The following is a 24593-nucleotide window of genomic DNA, read 5'->3' as shown; positions in this document are numbered from 1 at the left end:
GTTCTCATCGACTCTGGTTCATTCCAGTCGAACCAGGTCATTGGACACTGGGCTAAGATAATGAGATTAATTCTGCAAACCTGTCGTTGTACAAAATACATATCTTATCTGGGGGTAATCTCACATTTAACAGGTTAATAGCGGTAAGTCCTTGTGCCCACGTTCAACTGCACTGATTAGATGATCTCCGAGCAAGAATCAGTTCTCAAGTAATTCACAAGGTGGAGGTTACAGAGCAGCTTCACAAAATGGCAGCCTCCATTCCTTGACGCACATGGCAAGAGCAAAGATAATTCACTTTTCTAATTCCACTGACCTTGATTCATTCAAATTCACTGATTTGTAGACTGTAATTGTTTCTGGCCAACAAAATAGTCAGTTTTATTTTCTTATTTGGGGTTGCTTTTAGGCTGCATAAAACCAAAGGAAGAGCTGTACACCATGGTACTCCTTCCTTGTGATACTTAGTCAGCTGTTGTTTAATTATCCCATTCATTCTTTCAACATGTCCTGATGACTCTGTATGATATGGGCAATGAAAAGTATATTTAATGTTTATTAGTCGACATAATTCTTGGCAAACATTTCCAGTGACACGTGTTCCTTGGTCAGAGTCAATGTGGCATGGTAGTCCCCATCTAGAACTACAGTCCATAATGAGAGTTTTGGCTGTGTGTCAGGCCATTGCTTTTCTTGCTGTGATAGCTTCCACATATCTTAAAAATTTGTCCATTATTACTAGGACATCTGAATTTTCTTGGCACTTTGGAACAAAATAAATTAGTTCACTTGTAGATGTGAAGATGAACCAAGTGGGGCAAGAGTTAGTTGAGGTAGTTTTTCTCATTGATTCTGGGTTTGTTTTCTGGCATGTCATACATCTCTCAGCTCTTTGTGAATCCTTAACTTCAGACTTCACGACCATGGGAAGACTCTGTCTATCATGTTTTGCACTCCAATGTGTCCTAGAAAGTGTATTTGCTGAGCTGGATAAGGAACCAGTTCAGTTGGGGCCACTAGTATATGACTAGTGCCATATCTCCATACTCCATCATCATTTAACAACCCACTATTTTCCATCCAGGGCCACTTCTCTTGGTCTCAACATTAATTTTCCATTTTCTAATTCATCGGTGATACAGAGTTAAACTTGGTTTCCATAAGAACATAAGAAATAGGAGCAGGAGTAGGCCATCTGGCCCAAAGAACCTGCTCCGCCATTCAGTAAGATCTTGGCTGATGTGGTCATGGACTCATCTCCACCTACCGGCCTTTTCCCCACAACCCTTAATTCCCCTACAATGTAAAAATCTATTCAGCCTCATCTTAAATATATTTACCAAGGAATCAGTACTGCTGCTTCATTGGGCACAGATTCGCCACTCTTTGGGAAAAGCAGTTCCTCCTCATCTCCGTCCTACATTTACTCCCCCAAATCTTGAGGCTATGTCCCTTAGTGAAAACAACTTCCCTGCCTTTATCTTATCTACCCCTTTCATAATTCTATATGCTTCTATAAGATCTCCTCTCATCCTTCTGAATTCCAGCGACTACAGTCCAAGGTGACTCAATCTCTTCTCATCGTCGAAACCCCTCATCTCTGGAATCAACCTGGTGAACCTCCTCTGAACCACCTCCAAAGACAGTACATCCTTCCTCAAGTAAGGAGACCAGAACTCCAGGTGCGGCCTCCCTAGTACTCTATACAGTTGCAGCATAACCTCCCTGCTCTTAAATTGAATCCCTCCAGCAATGAATGCCATTTGCTTTCTTGATAGTCTGTGGCACCTGCAAACCAACCTTTTGTGATTCATGCACAAGCACCCCCAAGACCTTCTGTACAGCAGTATTGAAATACTAATCTGATCTTCCATTTTTTCCTTCTAAAGTGGATGACCTCACATTTGCCAACATAGAAACATAGAAAATAGGTGTAAGAATAGGCCATTCGGCCCTTTGAGCCTGCACCGCCATTCAGTATGATCATGGCTGATCATCCAACTCAGAACCCTGTACCTGCCTTCTCTCCATACCCACTGATCCCTTTAGCCACAAGGGCCATATCTAACTTCCTCTTAAATATAGCCAATGAACCGGCCTCAACTGTTTCCTGTGGCAGAGAATTCCACAGATTCACCACTCTCTGTGTGAAGAAGTTTTTCCTCATCTCGGTCCTAAAAGGCTTCCCCTTTATCCTTAAACTGTGACCCCTCGTTCTGGACTTCCACAACATCGGAAACAATCTTTCTGCATCTAGCCTGTCCAATCCCTTTAGAATTTTATACGTTTCAATAAGATCACCCCCTCAATCTTCCAAATTTCAGTGAGTATAAGCCTAGTCGATCCAGTGTTTCTTCATATGAAAGTTCAGCCATCCCAGGAATCAATCTGGTGAACCTTCTCTGTACTCCCTCTGTGGCAAGAATGTCTTTCCTCAGATTAGGGGACCAAAACTGCACACAATATTCTAGGTGCGGTCTCACCAAGGCCTTGTACAACTGCAGTAGAACCTCCATGTTCCTATACTCAAATCCTTTTGCTATGAATGCCAACATACCATTTGCCTTTTTCACCACCTGCTGTACCTGCATGTCCACCTTCAATGACTGGTGTACAATGACACCCAGGGCTCGTTGCATCTCCCCTTTTCCTAATCGGCCACCGTTCAGATAATAATCTGTTTTCCAGTTCTTGCAACCAAAGTGGATAACCTCACATTTATCCACATTAAATTGCATCTGCCATGAATTTGCCCACTCACCTAACCTATCCAAGTCACTCGGTATCCACTCAGCATCCTCCTCACAGCTAACACCGCCGCCCAGCTTCGTGTCATCCGCAAACTTGGAGATGCTGCATTTAATTCCCTCGTCTAAATCATTAATATATATTGTAAGCAACTGGGGTCCCAGCACTGAGCCTTGCGGTACCCCACTAGTCACTGCCTGCCATTCTGAAAAGGTCCCATTTACTCCCACTCTTTGCTTCCTGTCGGCCAACCAATTCTCTACCCACATCAATGCCATACCCCCAATACCGTGTGCTTTAAGTTTGCACACTAATCTCCTGAGTGGGACCTTGTCAAAAGTCGTTTGAAAATCTAAATATACCACATCCACTGGCTCTCCCCTATCCATCCTACTAGTTACATCTTCAAAAAATTCTGTAAGATTCGTCAGACATGATTTTCCTTTCACAAATCCATGCTGTCTTTCTCCGATGATTTCACCTCTTTCCAAATGTGCTGTTATCATATCTTTGATAACCGACTCTAGCATTTTCCCCACCACCGATGTCAGACTATCCAGTCTATAATTCCCCGGTTTCTCTCTCCCTCCAATCCTCAGGAACTAATCCAGAATCTAAGGAGTTTTGAAAAATTATCACTAATGCACCCACTATTTCTTGGGCTACATCCTTAAGCACTCTAGGATGCAGACCATCTGACCCTGGGGATTTATCTGCCTTTAATCCCTTCAATTTACCTAACACCGCTTCCCTACTAATATGTATTTCCCTCAGTTCCTCCATCTCACTAGACCCTCGGTCCCTTGCTATTTCTGGAAGATTATTTATGTCCTCCTTAGTGAAGACAGAACCAAAGTAGTTATTCAATTGGTCTGCCATGTCTTTGTTCCCTATGATCAGTTCACCTGTTTCTGACTGTAAAGGACCTGCATTTGTCTTGACCAATCTTTTTCTTTTCACGTATCTATAAAATCTTTTACAGTCAGTTTTTATGTTCCCTGCCAGATTTCTCTCATAATCTTTTTTCCCTTTCCTAATTAAGCCCTTTGTCCTCCTCTGCTGCTCTCTGAATTTCTCCCAGTCCTCAGGTGTGCCGCTTTTTTTTTTGCTAATTTATATGTTTCTTCTTTGGACTTGATACTATCCCTAATTTCCCTTGTCAGCCATGGGTGCAATACCATCCCTGGTTTATTCTTTTGCCAAACTGGGATGAACAATTGTTGTAGTTCATCCATGCGATCTTTAAATGCTTGCCATTGCATATCCACCGTCAACCCTTTAAGTATCATTTGCCAGTCTATCTCAGCTAATTCACGTCTCATACATTCAAAGGTACCCTTCTTTAAGTTCAGAACCTTTGTTTCTGAATTAACTATGTCACTCTCCATCTTAATGAAAAATTCCACCATATTATGGTCACTCTTACCCAAGGGGGCTCGCAAGACAAGATTGCTAACTAACCCTTCCTGATTGCTCAATACCCAATCTAGAATGGCCTGTTCTCTAGTTGGTTCCTCGACATGTTGGTTCAGAAAACCATCCCACATACATTCCAAGAAATCCTCTTCCTCAGCACCCTTACCAATTTGGTTCACCCAATCTATATGTAGATTGAAGTCACCCATTATAACTACTGTTCCTTTATTGCACGCATTTCTAATTTCCTGTTTAATGTCATCCCCAACCTCATTACTACTGTTAGGTGGCCTGTACACAACTCCCACCAGCGTTTTCTACCCCTTAGTGTTATGCAGCTCTACCCATATCGATTCCACATCCTCCAGGCTAATGTCCTTCCTTTCTATTGCGTTAATCCCCTCTCTAACCAGCAATGCTACCCCACCTCCTTTTCTTTCCTGTCTATCCCTCCTGAATATTGAATATCCCTGGATGTTGATCTCCCATCCTTGGTCACCCTGGAGCCATGTCTCTGTGATCCCAACTATATCATATTCATTAATAACTATCAGCACATTCAATTCATTCACCTTGTTACGAATGCTCCTCGCATTGATACACAAAGCCTTCAGGCTTGTTTTTACAACACTCTTAGCCCTTATACAATTATGTTGAAAAGTGGCACTTTTTGCTTTTTGCCCTGGATTTGCCTGCCTGCCACTTTTACTTTTCACCTTACTACTTTTTGCTGCTACCCTCATTTTACACTCCTCTGTCTCTCTGCACTTGTTCCCAACCCCCTGCCACATTAGTTTAAAGCCTCCTGAACAGCAGTAGCAAGCGCTCACCCTAGGACATTGGTTCCAGTCCAGCCCAGGTGCAGACCGTCCTGTTTATACCGGTCTCACCTCCCCCAGAACTGGTTCCAATGCCCCAGAAATTTGAATCCCTCTCCCTTGCACCATTTTTCAAGCCACGTATTCATCTGAAATATCTTCTTATTTCTAATCTGACGAGCACGTGGCACTGGTAGTAATCCAGAGATTATTACCTTTGTGGTCCTACTTTTTAGTTTATCTCCTAACTCCCTAAATTCACCTTGTAGGACCTCATCCCAATTTTTACCTATATCGTTGGTACCTATGTGCACCACGACCACTGGCTGTTCACCCTCCCATTCCAGAATGTCCTGCATCCGCTCAGAGACATCCTTGACCCTTGCACCAGGGAGGCAACATACCATCCTGGAGTCTCGTTTGCGGCCGCAGAAACGCCTATCTATTCCCCTTACAAACGAATCCCCTATCACTATAGCTCTCCCACTCCTTTTCCTTCCCTCCTGTGCCGTAGAGCCACCCGTTGTGCAATGGACTCGGCTGCTGCTGCCTTCCCCTGATGAGACATCTCCCCCAACAGTATCCAAAACAGTATATCTGTTTAGGAGGGAGATGACCCCAGGGGAATCCTGCACTACCTGCCTACTGCTACGCTGTCTAGTGGCCACCCCTTCCCTTTCTGCCTGTGTAGCCTTTACCTGCGGTGTGGCCAACTCACTGAACGTGCTATTCACGGCTTTCTCACCATCGCGGATGCTCCAGTATGAATCCAATCGCAGCTCCAGACGCTCATTGCGGTCTGCCAGAAGGGAAAGAAGTGTCTGATGAAATGCAGCATAAACTATTGTCAAAGTGGAAAGAAAATTGAAGAATCTGAGGTACAAAGGGGCTTGGGAGTTCTTTTTCAGGATTTCTTAAAATTGAATTTGCAGGTTGCGTGTATGTGAAGAGGAAGACAAATGCGATGTTAGCATTCATTTCGAGAGGATTGGAATATAAAAGCAAGGATGTGATGTAACTCATCAGGTCAGGCAGCCTCTGTGGAGAGAGAATGCCAAAGATCTATTCTCAGAACTGATACTGAATCAGAAGAGGGATCCTCTGAAAACAACCACAACCAGGATAACCTTAGTGTTACCATTTTAGAGGATCTGCCCTGGGTCCAGCGCACAGGTACGACCAGAAATAAAGCAAGGCAGCGCCTCTACTTTCTCAGAAATTTGCGAAGATTTGGCATGTCATCTCAAACTTTTAGTGATTCTATCGATGTGCAATAGAGAGTATATTGATTGGCTTCATGGCTGCCAGGTACGAGAACACAAATGCCCTTGTACGAAAAAGCCAATAAGAAATGCCAGATTGAACCCAGTCCATCACAGTCAAAGCCCTCCCACCGTTGAGCACAGAACGATGTCGCATGAAAACAGCATCCATCACACAGGTCCTGCTCATGTCTCGTTGCTACCATGGGAAGAAGGTGCAGGAGCCTTAGGACCCACACCACCAGGTTCAGGAACAGTTATCACCCCTCAACCATCAGGCTCTTGAACCAGAGCCGATAACCTAACCCAACTTCACTCTCCCGATTCAGAACAGTCTGCACAACCTATGGATTCACTGTCAAGGTCTCGTCATCACAATTTTTAATATGTGATTATCATTTGTTTACTTTTTTCTTTTTCTATTTGCACAGTTTGCTGTTTTATTTTCGCATCTTGATTGTTGTCTGTCCTGGTGAAGGCAGTCTTTCAATGATGCTCTTGCCTTTGTTGTATTTACTGGGATTGTGCGCAAGAAAATGATATATATGTACTTTGATAATGAATTTACTTTAAACTTTGAACGTAATAAAGCACATGACGGGTTAACCGGAAGGTGACGGAGGGGAAGGGTGGAGTTGGGTGTTTTTGTGATCGGCTCCCAAGGTCGCTTCATTCCGATCCCCGGCGTCGGCTTGGTAGCATGGACAACCTCAGCACTATCGTTCTGCTCTCTCTGATCATGCTGGTCGGCTGGTCGGTGGTAGGCACCGTCCCCTTGGCTTTCAGGTTTCCCGAGGTAAGCTGGAACTAATTGGCATCCTATCGTTCTTACCCCCAACCACCTCCCCCACCCGCACCTACATCCTCAACCTGCGGCATCTCCCAGGCGCAGATCTTACCCCTTCTCCAAGCTATTTCTTTCCAAAAGCATGTGGCCCACCACACTACCGTTTAAAGACACTTGGTGTCAATTCTGCAAAGCAGTCAGCGCTAAGCCAACCTATCCCTCGGTGTAATGTGCCAGAGTTAGCATCAGGTAGAAATGAGGCACGTAATCCTGACTCACCCCCTTGCAAGTTCTCATAGATTTCAAACCCCTGTTTCAGAAGGAGTCTGGATTAGAAACATAGGTAACCTACAGCACAAATCAGGCCCTTCGGCCCACAACGCTGCGCCGAACATGTCCGGACATTAGAACTACCCAGGCTTACCCATGACATTCTATATTTCTAAGCTCCATGTATCAATCCAGGAGTGTCTTAAAAGACCCTATCGTTTCCGTCTCCACCACCGCCACCGACAGCCCATTCCGCGCACGCACCACTCTCTGCGCAAAATACTTACCCTGACATCTCCTCTGTACCTACTTCCAAACACCTTAAAACTATGCCCTCTCGTGCTAACCATTTCAGACCTGGGTAAAACCCTCTAATTATCCACACGATCAATGCTTCTCGTTATCTTGTACACCTCTATCAGGTCACCTCTCATCCTCCGTCGCTCCAAGGAGAAAAGGCCGAATTCACTCAATCTATTCTAATAAGGCATTCTCCCCAATCCAGGCAACATCCTTGTAAATCTCCTCTGCACCCTTTCTATGGTTTGCACGTCCTTCCTGTAGTGAGCCGATCAGAATTGAGCACAGTACTCCAAGTGGGGTATATAGCTGCAAAATTACCTCTCGGCTCTTAGACTCAATCTCATGATTGATGACGGCCAATGCACCGTATGCCTTCTTAACTCCAGAGTCAAGCTGGGTAGCAGCTTTGAGTGTCCTATAGACTCGAACCCCAAGATCCCTCTGATCCTCCACACTGCCAAGAGTCTTACCATTAACGCTATATTCTGCCATCATATTCTTTAAGCTTTAATTTACAAGACATAATTTACTGGCTTTTTCATTGCATCTCTTCAAAAATGAGCTTGTGATATAATATAAATTGGACGTTGAATCGCTGCCTGTTTACGGTGGGTAAGGCTTGTTTTAGGAAGATTTTAATGGTTTATAGATTTCCTTTCGTCGTTGAGCAGGTCAACGTGAGTACGAAGTTGCAAGTTATCTGTTGTGTGACCGTGGGTTAGGAAGTGGGCTCGGGCAATTGTGATGCGAGAAATAATATGGAAATTAATAAAGTCGATTTAACTTTATGTAGAAAAGTGACCGTTTAAAATTATTTATTCATATTTTACACCGATTCTTCTTTTATGTTGTTTAAATACGCAAGATAACCTATTAATATGTACATAAAGTTTTAATTTCTCCAGGACCATTCTCTATTGATTATTCGCCAGACGGAAATTCTGCAGAATTAAGTTTTATTAATCTTTTAGATGCGTTTAGCCTGGCAAATACTAGTTCCTCAGACTGATACCAGAGTAGGACTCTGAATTAATCTTTACATGTGATGAAACATATTCACGTACATTAAAAGTGGTGCAATATTTCCCAATTTCCTCCCATTGCAGGTGGATGATGAGGATTCGAACCTGCAGGTAGCCTGGAATTATTTCTTTTCTCACTGCTACATGTAGCAACTGGTGTCATCATTTGTTCCTTTTTCTGATAATCAATATCTGTTTGACCTCGGGTGCTGCTCAAACCAGTGTACTCGCTGTGCTTAAGCGGAAAGATGTACTAGTCAAGCGTGATGTTTGGAACCAAATCCCAGCCCTTGCTGCCTGGCCGTCTTTCTCAGCTCTGGTGCTAACCTCCTTCCACCATTGCCTCCCTTTTATTTTTCATCCTGCAGCCCATCACTCCTCCCTCTTCTCCTCCTCCCCACAGTCCCACTCTTCCTCTCCACCGTACCCAACCCGTGCAGTTTATAATCTCAGACTCAAAAACATATAGGGTGGATCTTAAAGATGTTGCGGACGTTGTATCCGGATATTCTTGCTTCGCTTTCCACGGCCATAGAAATCACCAAACCCTCCCTACGTAAAGCAACAACAACGTTCATAACCTCTGCGTTATCACTTCAGAGGATCTGCCGCGGGCCCAGCTCGGAGGGGCATTACAAAGAAAGCAAGGCATAGCCTCGACTTTCTTAGAAATTTGCTTGGATTGGCACGTCATCTAAAACTTTGACAAACTTCTATAGATGCGTGGTAGAGAGTATATTGATTGGTCGGATCGCGGCCGGGTTTGTTGTGATCAGCTCCCGATGCAAATTTGCAATTTGCATGCTGGGTAACTAATGGGTTATGAAAATGTGTTCTCTGGATCGTGATAAGAGAAATAATTTGGATGTTTATTAAGTCGGTTTAATTTTACGCAGGAAAGTAGAGGTTTTAAATTCATTTATTCATATTTTAGATGCAGAATATAAATGATTAAATACAATAAGTAGTGCAAAAATAAAATCCGACATGAAAGCGCAGTCAGCTGATGGTCTTGGGTGTAATATCTGTTCAATAATCGGATGGGGGAGGGGAAGAAGTGTGTAGAGTGTACATTCTGTTTTCTGTACCTCCTTTACACTAGATATTTGTTTACTTTTATATATGTAAATGGTATTCTGTCAAAATATAGTGATAGTATTTCCCTCGAACCAGGTTCTATTGATAGTTATGCGCTGAGATATACTTCACAATTAAGTGTAGAATCTGGGTATGAAGCGCGTGTCGGATGGTCTGCACGTATTCAATGTATACCTATCGGTAATTCTCACAGGACAGCCAGACAAATCACCCACCGATGTTCAATTATCTTCAATAAAATAAAGAAAGACAAATCTTTGGGATTTCCAGCAGAGTTGCATTTCATCTTTGAAATGCTTTCAGCCGGGCAAATACATCTTCTTCAGATTTATATCAGAGTTGGACACAGGATTAAATTTTTCATGTGATAAAGCACATTCTAGTACTCTCAAGGTGGTGCATTATTTCCCATATTCCTGTCACTGCAGGTGGATCCATGAGGACACCTCCCTGCAAGAGGTCTGGAATCAGTTCTTTTCTCAAGGCTACATGTAGCAAATAGTGTCATCATTCGTTCCATTCACTGCAGAAGAAAATTAGTTTGATATCGGGTTTTTCCTAAAATCTCTGTCCCTGCTGTGATAATAAATGGGCTCTTAATTTTGAAAATAATGAAGAACATGACAGGTTAACTGGAAGCTGGTGGCCTGCAGGAAAGGGTAGGGAAGGGTGGAGGCGGATTGGTGTGATCGGCTTCCGAGGTCTCTCCATCCGGCTCCCGGATATCAGTTTCGTAGGATGGACATCTTCAGTACCAGCGGCCTGTTGCCATGGCAATGTATGTCGGCTGTTGCATGGCAGGCATCGTCCCCTTGACCTTCAACTCCAAGGTAAGCTGGGGCTGACGCGTACCCCCTCTTCCTTCACCACCCTCCTCCACAACCCTTCACCCAGCCACAGCAGCGGTGTCTGCCACACGTAGACCTTACTCCTCGTCCAACCGAACTCTTTCCAAAGTAATGCTTCCCAGCTCGTTACACTTTCAAGACATTTGCTTCATCTGGTTTAAATTCCTTAGTGTATCAGCGGTGAGCCAGCCCATCCCTAGGAGTACTGCAACACCATTCGCATCTGGTGCAACTGGAGGCACGTAATACTGACTAACGCCTGCGTCTGAAAGATCCTCCAAGTTCGCAGACATTTCAAAGACCGGTTGCAACAAGGATTCTGGAATATTCAAACCTTTAGTAACAGGGGAAAAGATACTAGTTTTTTTTCATTGTTCCTCTGCAGATACAGTATGTGCTTGTGATATGACAATAAACTCGACATCCAGACGCTGTCTGTTTATGGTGGGTTAGTCGTGTTGGGAAGTTTGTAAGGAGTTAACGATACGTTTTTCTCTTGTGGAGCAGATCAACGTGTTCACTAATTTGCATTTTGCATGTTGTGGGTTATGAAAATGTGTTCTCGGAATGGTGATGAGAGAAAGAATTTGGCAGTTAATCAAGTGGGCTTAATTTTAGACAGGAAAGTGCTCCTTTTAAAATTATTTATTGATATTTCAGAATCAGAATCAGGATTAATATCAGCGGCATATGTCATGAATTGTGTTAATTTTGCGGCAGCAGTACAATACAGTACATAATAATAGAGAAAAGTAAGTATTAATTACCGTATGAAAATATACATTAAATAGTTAAATTAAATAAATAGTGAAAAAAGAGTAATGTAGTGAGGTACTGTTCATGTGTTGAATGTCCATTCAGAGATCAGATGGCAGACGGGAAGAAGCTGTTCCTGGATCGTTGAGCATGTGCCTTCAGGTTTCTGTACCTCCTTTACACTAATTCTTGTTTCCTGTTGTTTAGGCACTTATCATAACCTTATAATAATACATAGTGTTGGTATTTCCCCTTGGAACAGGTTCTACTAATAGTTATCTATTGAGATGTGCTTCAGAATAACGTTTTATAACCTGGGTATGATGCCTGTGTGAATAAGCCTATTTGTATTCAATATACAGCAGTTAATCTAATAATCTGGTTACCCATTGCAAGTGATTCTTATAGGAATCCTGGAGCAATTTCCCAGAGCTATTGAACTATCCTCAATACAATCAACAAAGACAAAATCTTTGGGACTTCCAGCAGAGTTGCAATTTATCTTTTAAATGCTTTCAGCCAGGCCCATACAAGTTCATTCGATTAAACTATACGTGCGATGAAGCACAATCCCGCAGTTTGAAGACGATGCAAATTTAGTTATTATAAAATATATAGTTTGTAAATGAAGACTGTGTATTTTACAGCTCTTGGGAACCAAGCAACTTAAAAGAAACAAATTAATGCTTCATATTTGTTATGTTTTCTCACTCCAGAAACTAATCAAAACTAATTTAATTTGCTTCAAAATACTGCTCAATTCATTCAGTATACATCACCAAGTTATCTGTTGTGCATTCAAACACTTCTATCTTTATGATGTAATGAGCCATTTCTGCTTTTCTTAAATTTATTATTATGACCCGATACTCTCTGATTATGAACCCGTAAACTCTGTCTGTTTTCTGCCTTTTTTAAAACTCAACCGTCTTTCACCCCTTTCTGAAGAAATAAACAAGGCGGGCTTTTTTCAAAACTTGAATATCTCTCTGTCTCCCCTTCTGAGGAAATACCGTGCTGTGCTTCAACATGTAGGTAGGTGTCTCAGGTTAGGTTTAAAATTTCCTCATTGCTACTGTTATGTTTTGCAACTTCAGAAATGAATTGAAAGAAGCAACCAGGAGCTGGGGTAAACATGCCTTCTTTCTTTTTACTTTCCACTTCTTTACAGAGGAGCGCCCTTATGATGTGGTAGGCTAATGACATATGCCATCCATGTACGTTTGCATATAACCTGTAATGAATTATGTGAAAAATAAAATTGCTTAATCAAGCAATATATTTACAACATTATTCAAATACTACTGAAATATTAAATACACAACAATATTTTTACATTTTCCAAGCCGAAGTCTAATCAAATCTGAAGGCATTTTCATTCCTCTTTCATGAAAGGCTCGTATGAAGAGAGCGTTGAGAGACCTGGAAGGGTCTGCTATTGGAGACATTGAGGAAAACGAAGGTGGGTACAGCACTGGGTACAGCAAAGGGTGAACCACTGCTCTCATTGCTCTCGCCATCAGGGAGCGTGGGGGAGGGGGTGGCGGGCGGGGGTCAAGGAGTAAATCAGCACCTTGGACAGTGGATGCAAGGAAAGTGAGATCACTGGGCCACTTTGATGACGGTGCTGTGAACTGGCCAACAGTGAGCTGGGTGCCACATCAGGCACGGCACTGGCTGCAGAAATGGAACAGAGCCAGTGTCATTATGCAGAGTACGCATTAACCAGTATCATAATGCAGTATCATTACGAGGTGTTTTGCACCTCCACACTGGGCACAGCTCTAGGCAGAGGATTAAATACTGCTTTGGCACAACACTGGTGTGATTACCTGGTGCTGCTTCAGGCAGGTGACCGGCCGCAGCATAATGTGGAGCCATTGGGTCACTTAACCCAGCCCTGGGACCTTGAGTGCATCGATCCATTTCCCAGCACTTGGTCCACAGCCTTTGCAACTGGATTGATCCAAGTGCTTGTCTACTGTAGACACTTCTTAAACACTGTGAGAGTACTTGTCTCCACCACTGACGTTCCCTCTAAGGTGTGCGTGTGCATACACCTTTTGCTACCAATGCACAAAAGAATTTAAAGTGCGGACAAAAGGTTGTCACCCTCTACCTCGCTGGCATATTAAGTATACTGTACTTCTGATGAATATTTATCAAAATAATACCCCCTTTCCCCCTCCCCCCTTCCACTATATGGAAGTCAAGAAGGCAGAATGTTGTTAGAAATAAAACTGATTGCAAACAGCGGCGTGTATATTTATCCACAATTTTTGAGTTCATTCAGTTTGTTGGTCGCACCGTTGGAACTTGTGCAACAAATAGTGAACTATTTGCATGTTTGTGTGACAGCAGCAATGAATAATTGATGTGCATTATTTTATTTCTTTTAAACAATAAACAACAAAGTGGACTTCGTTGTTTATCATCCTTAAAATAGCTTCAGGTTGACTCAAAAATTCAGTGCACACATATTGTTGTCACTTGGCAAAAAATTGCACAGCACAAGATTTTTGCATGCACTGATCACTACATATTAGAGGGAACATTAGTTCTATATTTGTTTCAAACAACATTTCACCTTTGAACTGTGTATTCTCTAATGGTTACTCCCATATTCTGCTTTCTCCCTTGTAATTTTGTTCTAATCAGTCTAGGGATGTTGAGTTAGCTTAGAATTTCCAGTGCCCAGTTGCCCTTGAGAAAGTGGTGAGCTGTCTTCCTGAACCTTATTACAAGAAGGACTTGGGAGCGTTAGAAAGGTTGCAGAGGAGACTTATCACGATGCTGTCTGGATTAGAAAGAATGCCTCAGGAGGAAAGATTGAGTGACCTGGGGCTCTTCTCTTTGGAACGACTTGAGAAGCAACTTTATGAAAGTGTATAAGATTATGAGAGATGTAACTAGAATGGGCAGCCAGAACCTTCTTCCCAAGGCAGCAATGGGCAATATCAGAGGACATGTATTTATGATGAGTGGAGGAACGTGTTGGAGAGTTGTTAGAGGTACCCTCTCAGCTAGTGGGATCCAGATTCCAGCCAGACTACCATCAAAGACATCTTCAAACTGTGGAGCCTCCAGTGCATGCCCACTTCTCATTACTCAGGAAGAAGACAAAAGAGCCTGAGGGGGACTGTGGAGAGGCAGGTTTGTGTGGGAATGGGAAGGACATTTGCAGGGACATACAACCAGAAGCTCGAGATGGCTGCTGCAGACAGTGCACGGGTGTTTCACAAAATCGATGCCTAGTCTACATTTGGTCTCTCTGACGTAGTGGAGGCCACATTTGGAGTACTGGCTACAGTAGACAAGGCTGGAGGAAGTTGTTTGAACTGGAATGACTGTTTGGGTCCCTGGACAGTGGTGAATGAGGAGATTTAACTTTGGTTTACAAGCAGTTCTCTGGGCCAATTACCTGGTCTGGGGAAAGTGCATATTTAGAACAAGCGGTCTGCTCAGAGGAAGACTAATATGGTCCAGCATCAATCAGGTCACAAGTGTGCCGAGGTAGAGAGTTTCAACCTGGCTACTGACCCCTCTTTCATTAAACTTTTGGTCTGATGATTTCTGTTTCTGAGAAATTGCTCCCTTGATGAAGAGAGAACCAAAGCGATTATAATTGTTGGCCCATTGGTTTATTTTCAATTACAAATTCTCCCATTTCAGACTGTAAAGGGCCTCGATCAAACTTTCTCTTGACCTACTCAACTCCAGGCAGAGCAACCACAGCTTCTGCTTCTAAGACTGTAACTGGAGCTCCTAATCTTCAACCCAATCCCTGGGAGCAAACCGAGGTTGGGGGGATGGTGGGAGGTAGTTGTTCCTACAAGTCAGTATCTTGGCATTGGGTGACTAATTTTGTAGCACTGTGACGTTTGGTTTGTATATTTTGTATAGTTGTTAACATTAACAATTTCCATTTCCTTTTGTATCAAGAGTCTTGCCAACTTGAGCCCGAAACTGGTCCGTGCTTCGGGGTTTTTCGTCGTTTCTTCTATAACCAAACCTCGATGGCCTGTGAACAATTTGATTATGGTGGTTGTCTTGGAAACAAGAATAACTTTAAAATGGAACGGGACTGTTTACAGACCTGCCGAACTGAAGGTATGTGACCGAGCTCGAGCTGACCCTTAGTGAGCATTTCAGGGGAATTGTGACTGCACAGTCCTGGATCTATAAAAGTGGAGAAAGATAATAATCAACTCTCAGACGGAGTCCTTTCCCATATAGTCACAGTAACAGCCAATCACCATCTTTCTGTAACAGCAAGTGTCCAGCCTGTATTACAAATTGTATGGTAAAGTTCTGAGGTGTGCAGTAGAACAGAGACCTGGAAATGCAGATCCATAAGCAGTGAGCGTGGATCTCCAGCCAGCTTCCTTACCAGATCTTGTGCCAGTAGTTCCCTAGTGATGGTGACCAACCAGTAACTTTACATTGCCATTCTGTGAAGACTGTGCTTATTGCTGTGTCCATGCAGACATTCTGCATCAGCATCTGAAAGAATAATTGTTCCCTGTCTCTGACCCCTACGGGTACGGCAAGTCAATGTCTGATGAGTAAGGGTGAGTAGCCACACACTTCGTTAACAAAGCCAATGTTGCCATCATCATCGTGACTACTAGACTTTGATGTACAGTAAGAACAAGAAAATATTAAGTGTGTAAAAGTGTCAATTTCTCCATCCCCTGGTCAAGTTGCCACTTTCTCAGTAGCGGTAAATGTATGTTGCTAGGGTTTCATTGTGAATAACTGGCCATATTTGTGGCCAAATGCTCTCTGTGTAACAATCTGTGGGGATCACACTGGTGGTTCAGTGACTTCTATTGCGTGTTTTAATGAGTATATCACCACTGCCGTCAATCCTGCCTCTCATTCCTCTTCTCTTCCTCCATCACAGCTGCTTGCAGGTTGCCCATAGAAACTGGCTCTTGCAGAAAGAGCTCTGATCTCTGGGCGTTTGACACCAACATTGGCAGGTGTATCCGTTTCACGTACAGTGGGTGAGAAGGAAACGGGAACAAGTTCTACACGGAGAAGGAGTGTGTGGAATACTGCGACCCCATCCCAGAAGGTGATGAATGTTCCTTGTGGTGTCCAGTTCCCATGAGCTCCAGCTGATGGTGGCTTTGAGCTCATTTACCTGGTTATTTCAGCTCCATGGGGTTGGATGTGGTCAAACCCGAGATCTCTAGCCACTGACCCACCTTGGTGTATTTTCATATATTGATAGAGCTCTCAGCATGGAACCCAGCCCTAGACCCATCTTGTCCTTGTCATTCAGGATGCCCATCTGAGCTCTTCCAATGTGTCTGCATTTGGCCCATTACCCTCTAACTTTTCCTGTCCATGTACTCTGCAAATGTATTTTAAGCATTGTAGTTACCCATCTCTACCACCTCCCCTGGCAGCTTATCTACAGATCCACAACCTTCTGTGTGAGAAATCTGCCCTCAAATCCTTTAAATCTTTCCCCTTTCTCCTTAAATCTATGCTCTCTAGTTTTAGACTCCCCCACCCAGGGGTTTAAAAAATGCTGTGAATATCTAACCTCTCTGTGCTCCTCAATATTTTTATAAACCTCTGCAATGTCACTCTTCAGCCTCCAGGCTTTCACAGTCCCAAGCTAATCAGTCTTTCCCTAGAACTCCAGCCCTCCAATCCAGGAAAACATCCTGGTGAATCTTTCCCGTACTATTTCCAGCTTACTGACATCCTTATTATAGTCTAATAGCTAAAGATGCACACAATATCCCTGGTGTGGTTGAACCAATGCTTTGTGTAACTCTAACATGACTCAGCCAATGAGAGCATGTGTGTCACATGCCTTCTTCACCATCCTGTTTACCTGCATCACCATTTCTAGCAAACTATGTACCTGTGCCATCGGTCACTTGTTGATCTTCCGGCACAGCAAGGTGACTGTTAAGGAGTGCTGCCGAACGGCACGTTCCAGCTCACAGTGGTACATGCTGAGAGATGCACTGAAGGTGAGGCCAAAGCAAAGGCTTTTTTGGGAAGGACAACAGTTGAGATCATACGAACATAATAACATAAGAAATAGGAGCAGGAGTAGGCCATCTGGCCTGTCAAGCCTGCTCTGCTATTCTATAAGATCATGTCTGATCTGGCCATGGACTCATCTCCACCTACCTGCATTTTCCCCCATAATTCTTAATTCCCCTACTATGCAGAAATCTAACAGCCTTTTCATAATAATATTTACTGAGGTAGCCTCCACTGCTTCACTGGGCGGAGAATTCCACAGATTCACCACTCTTTTGTTCCTCCACATCTCCTTCCCAAGTATACTCTCCAAATCTTGAGGCCACGTCCTCTAGTTCTAGTCTCACCTACTTGTGCAAACAACTTCCCTGCCTCTATCTTATTTATCCTTTAAATATACATATATATCTCTTATATATTTTCTATAAGATATCCTCTCATCCTTCTGAATTCCAGTGAGTACAGTCCCAGGCGACTCAATCTCTCCTCATAGTCTAACCACCTCATCTCTGGAATCAATCTGGTGAACCTCCTCTGCACCATCTCCAAAGCAAGTATATCCTTCCTCACGTAAGGAGACCAGAACTGTAGACAGTACTCCAGACGCGGCCTCACCCGTACCCTGTAGAGTTGCAGCATAACCTCCCTGCTCTTAAATCCGATTCCTTTAACAATGAAGGCCAACATTCCATTTGACTTCTTGATAGCCTGATGCACCTGCAAACCAACCTTTTGTGGTTCATGCACAAGCACTCCCAAATCCCTCTGCACAGCAGCATGCTGCAATCTTTTATCATTTAAATAATAATCAGATCTTCCATGTTTCCTTCCAGAGTGGATGCCCTCGCATTTACCAACTTTGTAGTCCATCTGGCAGACCCTTGCCCACTCACTTAACCAGTCTATATCTCTCTACAGACTCTCCGCATCTTCTGTACAATTTGCTTTTCCACTCAATTTAGTATCATCAGCAAACTTAGATACACAACACAAGGTCCCCTCTTTCAGATCATTAATGCATATCGTGAACACCTACTGAACAAGATTCTTCTGCTACTGTACACAGAAGGGCTGAATCGGCTGGGGCAGAGTCTCAAACATTGAACTAATGTATTATCACCCGCAGGGGATCTCACGAGTGACAATGGTGATGTTGCTTAAAAATATCAATTAACACTATTGAATGCAATGACCTTGAATGAAATATATTTTGCACTGTTTAGTTCTTGGTATATCTATTATGAATGAAGGTGAATTTTGAAATGAATAAACGTAATTTGAGACAGAGGTCACTCAGTATCATTGGATGGAATGAGCTCCACAGAGAGCCAAGAGATATTCACAACACGACAGGGGACCGTTCAAGGTGTCACACTGTTGTGTCCAGCCTGTGATGACCACAAAGGTAAATAACTCCTTTCTCTTTTTCCAGGGGATGATGAAGAACCTCTGGCTGTTACAGCGCAGGCGTAGATGGAAATAAAAGTTTAAGGGCAACACAAGAAGTAATTATTAGAAAGAATGATTTAAAGCAACCATTCACAATGCGACCGCGAGTCTGATCCTAAAAACAAGTGGCAGAAACACGGAGATTTCATGAAATCATATTCAATAGAATGACAATGTTCTTTAACCAATTGATTCAATAAACTTAAATAATCAAAGAAATCTGTTGCCTGTCTCCAAAAAGCAAAATGTTGTATACTTAATAAAAGGTGGGTACTGGGCTTTTATCGTATGTGTACAATTTGTTGTGCGGATGTGTATTGTGTGTAGGGTGGATGGATGTAAGTTTCGGGGTCTGTGTGTTTCATTTATGGGGTGCTATGGATGGTTTATTGTGCTCAGTGTGTGTACTTATTAAGGGATAAATTTTGCATTCTGTGTGGAGAAGGGTGTGTGAAGAGGGGTGAATGTAGTACATAGTTTGTTAAATAGCACATGTAGATTTTAGCAAAAACAGATTACTGGAAGAACTCAGGAGGTCAAGCATCATTTGTGTAGACGAAGAGGTGGTCAGTGTTTCAGGTCAGAGCCCAGCATCGGCACATGTAGATTGCAGGCTGCAATGTGAATCATTGTAGGTCATATTGTGTGTAGGTTGCGGTGTTGTGTGTATGCAGTTTGAAGGGCCAGTTATGGTGAGATTGTGGGGTGGAGTATGTGTATGTTGTAGTGTTGTCTCTGAATAACCCATAGCTTTGTGTGTGTGGTTGTATGGTGGGCAAGTGTGATTTGTTGGGTGTATACGTGCAGTTTATAGCGTGTTTGTAGTGTGTAGGGAGACTGTGCAATTTGTAGGGAGGAGACGGAAGTTGTTTAGATTGTCGCTGGTGCTGGCGTCCTTTGTCGTGTGTGTGTGTCGTTTCTAGGGGAGGTTTTGCAGTTTGCCAATGTTGTTGTGTGAGCTCTGTGTAGCTTATAGAGGTTGCTTGCGCAGTTTGTGGGTGGGAATGTTCAGAAGGTTCGTTGGGCATATATTGTCGGTGAGATAGGGTTTATTTTGCCTGTAGGGCTGGCCACTGTAACTTGTAGTCTGGAATGTGTGAAATCTGTAGTTTAGGTTTTGTGTCATTGGGTGTGTCTGTGTCTGTGTGTGAGAGTGAGGGAGAGAGACGGAGAGAAATATTTTTCAACATGTTCGGGCACAGAACACATTCTGAGTGAGGGGTGGAACATTCAGGGGGTGGAAACATAAATGGGGAGTGTTTCATTGGGGGAGGGGCTGTGGATTCTCAGTGTATAACAGATTGGAACAAGGCTTTGGGAGATGGTGTCCTTAGGTGTGAGGAGTTTTGGGGAGGGGTATTTAGATTGGATAGTGGTTTCTGTGTTACGCAGATGGTGAATTTGCAGGGCAGTGAGTTCATTAGGTACTGGTAAATTAGGAAGTCCACGTTGATGGGGTTAGTAGGGGGTTAGAGAAGGGGATGGGTGCAAAAGGGTGGATGAATGGTGGATGTTGCTGTTGGCGCTGAGCTGGTTTTGTGCATTGTTAGATGTGTGGGGGAGGGATTAGTGAGCTGTTGGGTATGCATCCAATATATCTGTAATATTTGTGTAATATTATAAATATATCGTTTGATTATACATTCTTTTTTTGCATAATTCATTATGGATTACATTTAAGAAGTGAATGGCAGACATCTTCATGCTACAACATCATATGTAAGCACCTCATTTAAAAAGAAACGGACATATATCCCAAGTCCTGTGTTTTCCTTTCAAATAGCTTCTGGACGTAGAAAAGCAAAACAGTTGAAACTTTGTGAACTTGAATAGGGGTGAGTGGTAGAAACCCCTATCCCACTCTCCAACGTCTCCAGGGCAAGTTTCCTCAATCGCATGGTGGGACACCGCGGGGTGCTACCTGGTGGTAGGAGGGTCTGAGACGGATATGAAGTCTGCAGTCCATCCTTCCCGGAAGTGGTGTAACATTTGATAACCTGAGCGAAACAGCGTTGATGGCAGTTAGATGAGAGGAATTAAGCTTGTTTTGCTGTCAGGAAGCGAAGTGGGAGAGGAGACCGGGTGACCTGTGGTCAGAAGCATCCTAACTAATGAGGTGGCATCTGAAGTGTGCTGTGGAGAGTGTCACAGCATCCTCCGGGATCGGAACCTCCTGACGGGCGGAGCCTGAGCTGTGTGGCCAAACTACGAAATCAGGCATCGATGGAAAAGAGTAAACAGTTAACCTTTCGGACGGAGAACCTTCATCAGGAGTAGAATAAAGAGTTGAGAAGTCAGAGTAAGTAAGAAGGGGAGAGGGGAGTAGGATAACTGGAGACTCACAACCTTAGCCCAACATATTGCCAATAACTTAAAGGAGGATGACATAATGCATAATGTCTCTCACTTTTATGGGCTGAATTATCCACTTTGAGGTTTCCACTCAAACTGCTTTTTGTCACAAAAGCTACGGTAAAAAATGTAGATGAAGGTGTAGTGGTCGGATGAGATTAAAGTGGAACTTTTTGACCTCGACACCATGCGGTACGGGTAGCATAAACTTAATATCACTCATCAGCCTGGTAACAACATTCCTACTGTATGGTTGACGTAGCACCATGTTATGAGAATGCTTTTCAGCAGAAGAGACTGGAAATCTGCTCAGGATCGATGGGAAGAGTAATGCTGCTAAATAAAGAGAGACCTGCTAGTATCTGTCAGAGAGCTTAAACTGTGGAGGAACTCAGTCTTTCAGCACACTGTCAGAGAAACTATGGAGTGGCTTCACATGAAGAGAACTGATATCCTTGAGTGACCCGGTCAGAGCCCTGACCTTCACCCAATCGACCATCTCTGGGAAGTCCATCACCACTCCCTAACTAACCTGGCACAGTTTGAGCAATTTTGTAAGGAGGTTTGGGAAAATCTTGCTCCATTCCATTCTGCAAAGTTACTAGAAACTTATCCAAAAAGACTGTAATAGATTCAAGAGATAGTACTGAGCAAAAATACTTCTGATCTGCTGACATTTCAGTTTTTCAAAGTTTAGTTTCTCATGCTTTATAATTTTCCCTGTTTTGGGGGCTCCACTGTGGAAAAAAGATGAGCATCTGCTTCACAAATAAAAATTCTCGGTTAAATTGATCAAAAGTAGTGCTCATTTATGTGAACGAGGGGTTGGGGACTGAATGTTTTTTCAAGGCACTGTATATCCTATGAGCAGGTACAGACTTTCTTCTGATTAAAACTGTTGTGAAAGACTTCACAAGGTAGCACATCAGAAAAGAACTGATAAATGAAAATAGATTTTTTTGATGCAACAGGAAATTTTACAACAGTCTATTGGCAGAAGTGAAGAATTCTTGTCAGATTGTCATTTCAAACACTGTGCCTATTTCGCAACATAATTGAAGTGAACAGAAATATCTCCACCATTTTGAGACAAGGGAACATTTTGAATTGAAACCACAAATTGAATTGTAAAGGGTCACCCTTCTGTTCTGATGCAGTGCCCTCTGGTGCTGGACTCACCCACTACAGGTGTTGCCTGCTTTACGCCACTTCGCTTTTATGAAGGACCTACATTAGTAACCTGTCTTTGCATTATAAAGAGGATTTTCGCTTTTAAGAAATATTTTCCCATATAAATTAATAGTTCTTCGCTTTACACTATTTCATCTTAAGAAAGATTTCATAGAAACGCTCTACCTTTGTAAAAGGGCGGGGGGGGGGGGGGGAGGTGGTAACCTGTATTGGAAACATCCTCTCCATGTCCACTCTATCAATGTTTTTCAATATTTTGTAGAGTTCAATGATACTCCCCCCCAATTCTATAAACTCCAGAGCCATCAATCATATGTCATATATTAACCCATTCATTCTTTAAACCGTCTCTGGGCCCTCTGCTTCACTAGATAAAGTGCCCAAGACACCAAATGAAGTATGACCAATACCTCATAAAGCCTTATCATTACATCCTCACATTACATCCTTTCATCTGATCATTTCAAAATGAATGCTAATATTGCATTTGATTTCTTTCCTACGGGCTCAGCGTACAGGTTAACCTTCGGGGAATAACCATATAACCATATAACAACCACAGCACGGAAACAGGCCATTCCGGCCCTCCTAGTCCGTGCCGAACTCTTAATCTTACCTAGTCCCAACTACCTGCACTCAGCCCATAACCCTCCACTCCTTTCCTGTCCATATACCTATCCAATTTTACCTTAAATGACACAACTGAACTGGCCTCTGCTACTTCTACAGGAAGCTCACTCCACACAGCTATCATTCTCTGAGTAAAGAAATACCCCCTCGTGTTTCCCTTAAACTTTTGCCCCCTAACTCTCAAATCATGTCCTCTCGTTTGAATGTCCCCTACTCTCAATGGAAACAGCCTATTCATGTCAACTCTATCTATCCCTCTCAAAATTTTAAATACCTCGATCAAATCCCCCCTCAACCTTCTATGCTCCAATGAATAGAGACCTAACTTGTTCAACCTTTATCTGTACCTTAAGTGCTGAAACCCAGGTAACATCCTAGTAAATACATAGAATACTGCACGAGGGCTCCTATGGCCCTTTGCATCTCCAATTTTTGAATTTGCTTCCTGTTTCGAAAACAGACTATGTCTTTTTTTTCCTTCTACCAAAGTATATGATGAAACACTTCCCTGTGCTGTATTCTGTCTGCCACTTCTTTGACCGTTCACGTAAAATGTCCACGTCCTTCTGCAGACACCCTGCTTCCTCAAGACTATCTACCCCCACCTAAATTTGTACCATTCTCAATTTTGGCCTAAAATTATTAATTCCTTTATCCAGATCATGACTATATAATGTGAAAAGAAGTGGTTCCACTGACCCCCAGTGAGCACTGCTAATCAGCAGCAGCCAACCAGGAAAGGCCCCCTTTATCACCACTCTTTGCCTTCTGATGCCTCAGCTAATCTTCTATCCATCTTAGAATTGTTGCTGCAATATCTTGTTTAGCAGCCTCGTATGTGGCGCCTTGTCAAAGACCTGAAAATCCAAGAAAACAACATCCACTGACTCTCCTTAGTCTAAGCTACCTGTTATTTCCTCAAAGAATTCCAACAGTTTTGTCAGCCAGATTTCTCCTTAAGGAAACCATGCTGACTTCAGCTTCTTTCAACATGTGCCTCCGTAACCCGTAACCTCATCTTCCCTTCTGAAAGTGTGGGGTGATATTTGCGATTTTCCAATGCCCTGAAACCATTCCAGAATCTAGTGCTTCTTGAAAGCTCACTACTAATGTTTCCATAATCTCTTCAACTACCTCTTTCAGAACCCTCTAATGTAGTCCATCTGGTCCAGGTGACTTATCTACCTTCAGACCTTTCCCAAGCACCTTCTGCCCCCTGACTCTCTTGATTTTCTGTTATATTGCTGTGTCTTCCATAGTGAAGACTCAAAATACTTATTCAGTTCATCCAAAATTTGTTTGTTGCCCAGTGGTCCGATATCCATTCTTGTCTTTGTTTTACCCGTTATATACCTGACTAAACTTTTGGTATCTTCTTTGATATTGTTGGCTAGCTTACCTTCATATTTCATCTTTTCTCTCCTTCCTGCTTTTTGGTTGCCTTCTTTTGGATTTTAAAAGCATCTCAATCCTCCAGCTTTTGAGTAATTTTTGTTATAAGCTGTTCTCTTTCTCTGGCTTTTATGATGGCTTTCAAATCCCTTGAGAGCTACTGTTGCCTCATGCTCCCTTTGGAATATTTTTCTTCTTTGAGATGAATAAATCATGCACCTTCCGAGTTATTCCCAGAA

At 42.9% G+C, this 24593-nt stretch overlaps 1 protein-coding gene across 1 annotated transcript in view; it reads left to right on the top strand.

Moving 5' to 3' along the window:
- ambp (alpha-1-microglobulin/bikunin precursor) overlaps window positions 1-16397 on the top strand; it is a 52675-nt gene extending 36278 nt beyond the window's left edge. Inside the window, exons 2-4 of the mRNA XM_073052103.1 lie at window positions 12724-12790; window positions 15271-15438; window positions 16235-16397. Of these exons, the coding sequence (XP_072908204.1) occupies window positions 12724-12790; window positions 15271-15438; window positions 16235-16341 (342 nt within the window). The 3' untranslated portion in view covers window positions 16342-16397. The remainder of the gene's footprint in view (window positions 1-12723; window positions 12791-15270; window positions 15439-16234) is intronic.
- The last annotated feature ends 8196 nt before the right edge of the window (window positions 16398-24593 follow it).

Source organism: Hemitrygon akajei, chromosome 7 (assembly GCF_048418815.1).
Source record: "Hemitrygon akajei chromosome 7, sHemAka1.3, whole genome shotgun sequence".
Classification (NCBI taxonomy): domain Eukaryota; kingdom Metazoa; phylum Chordata; class Chondrichthyes; order Myliobatiformes; family Dasyatidae; genus Hemitrygon; species Hemitrygon akajei.
The sequence above is the reverse complement of the archived record's forward strand: the minus strand, read 5'-3'. Positions and strand labels throughout refer to the sequence as shown.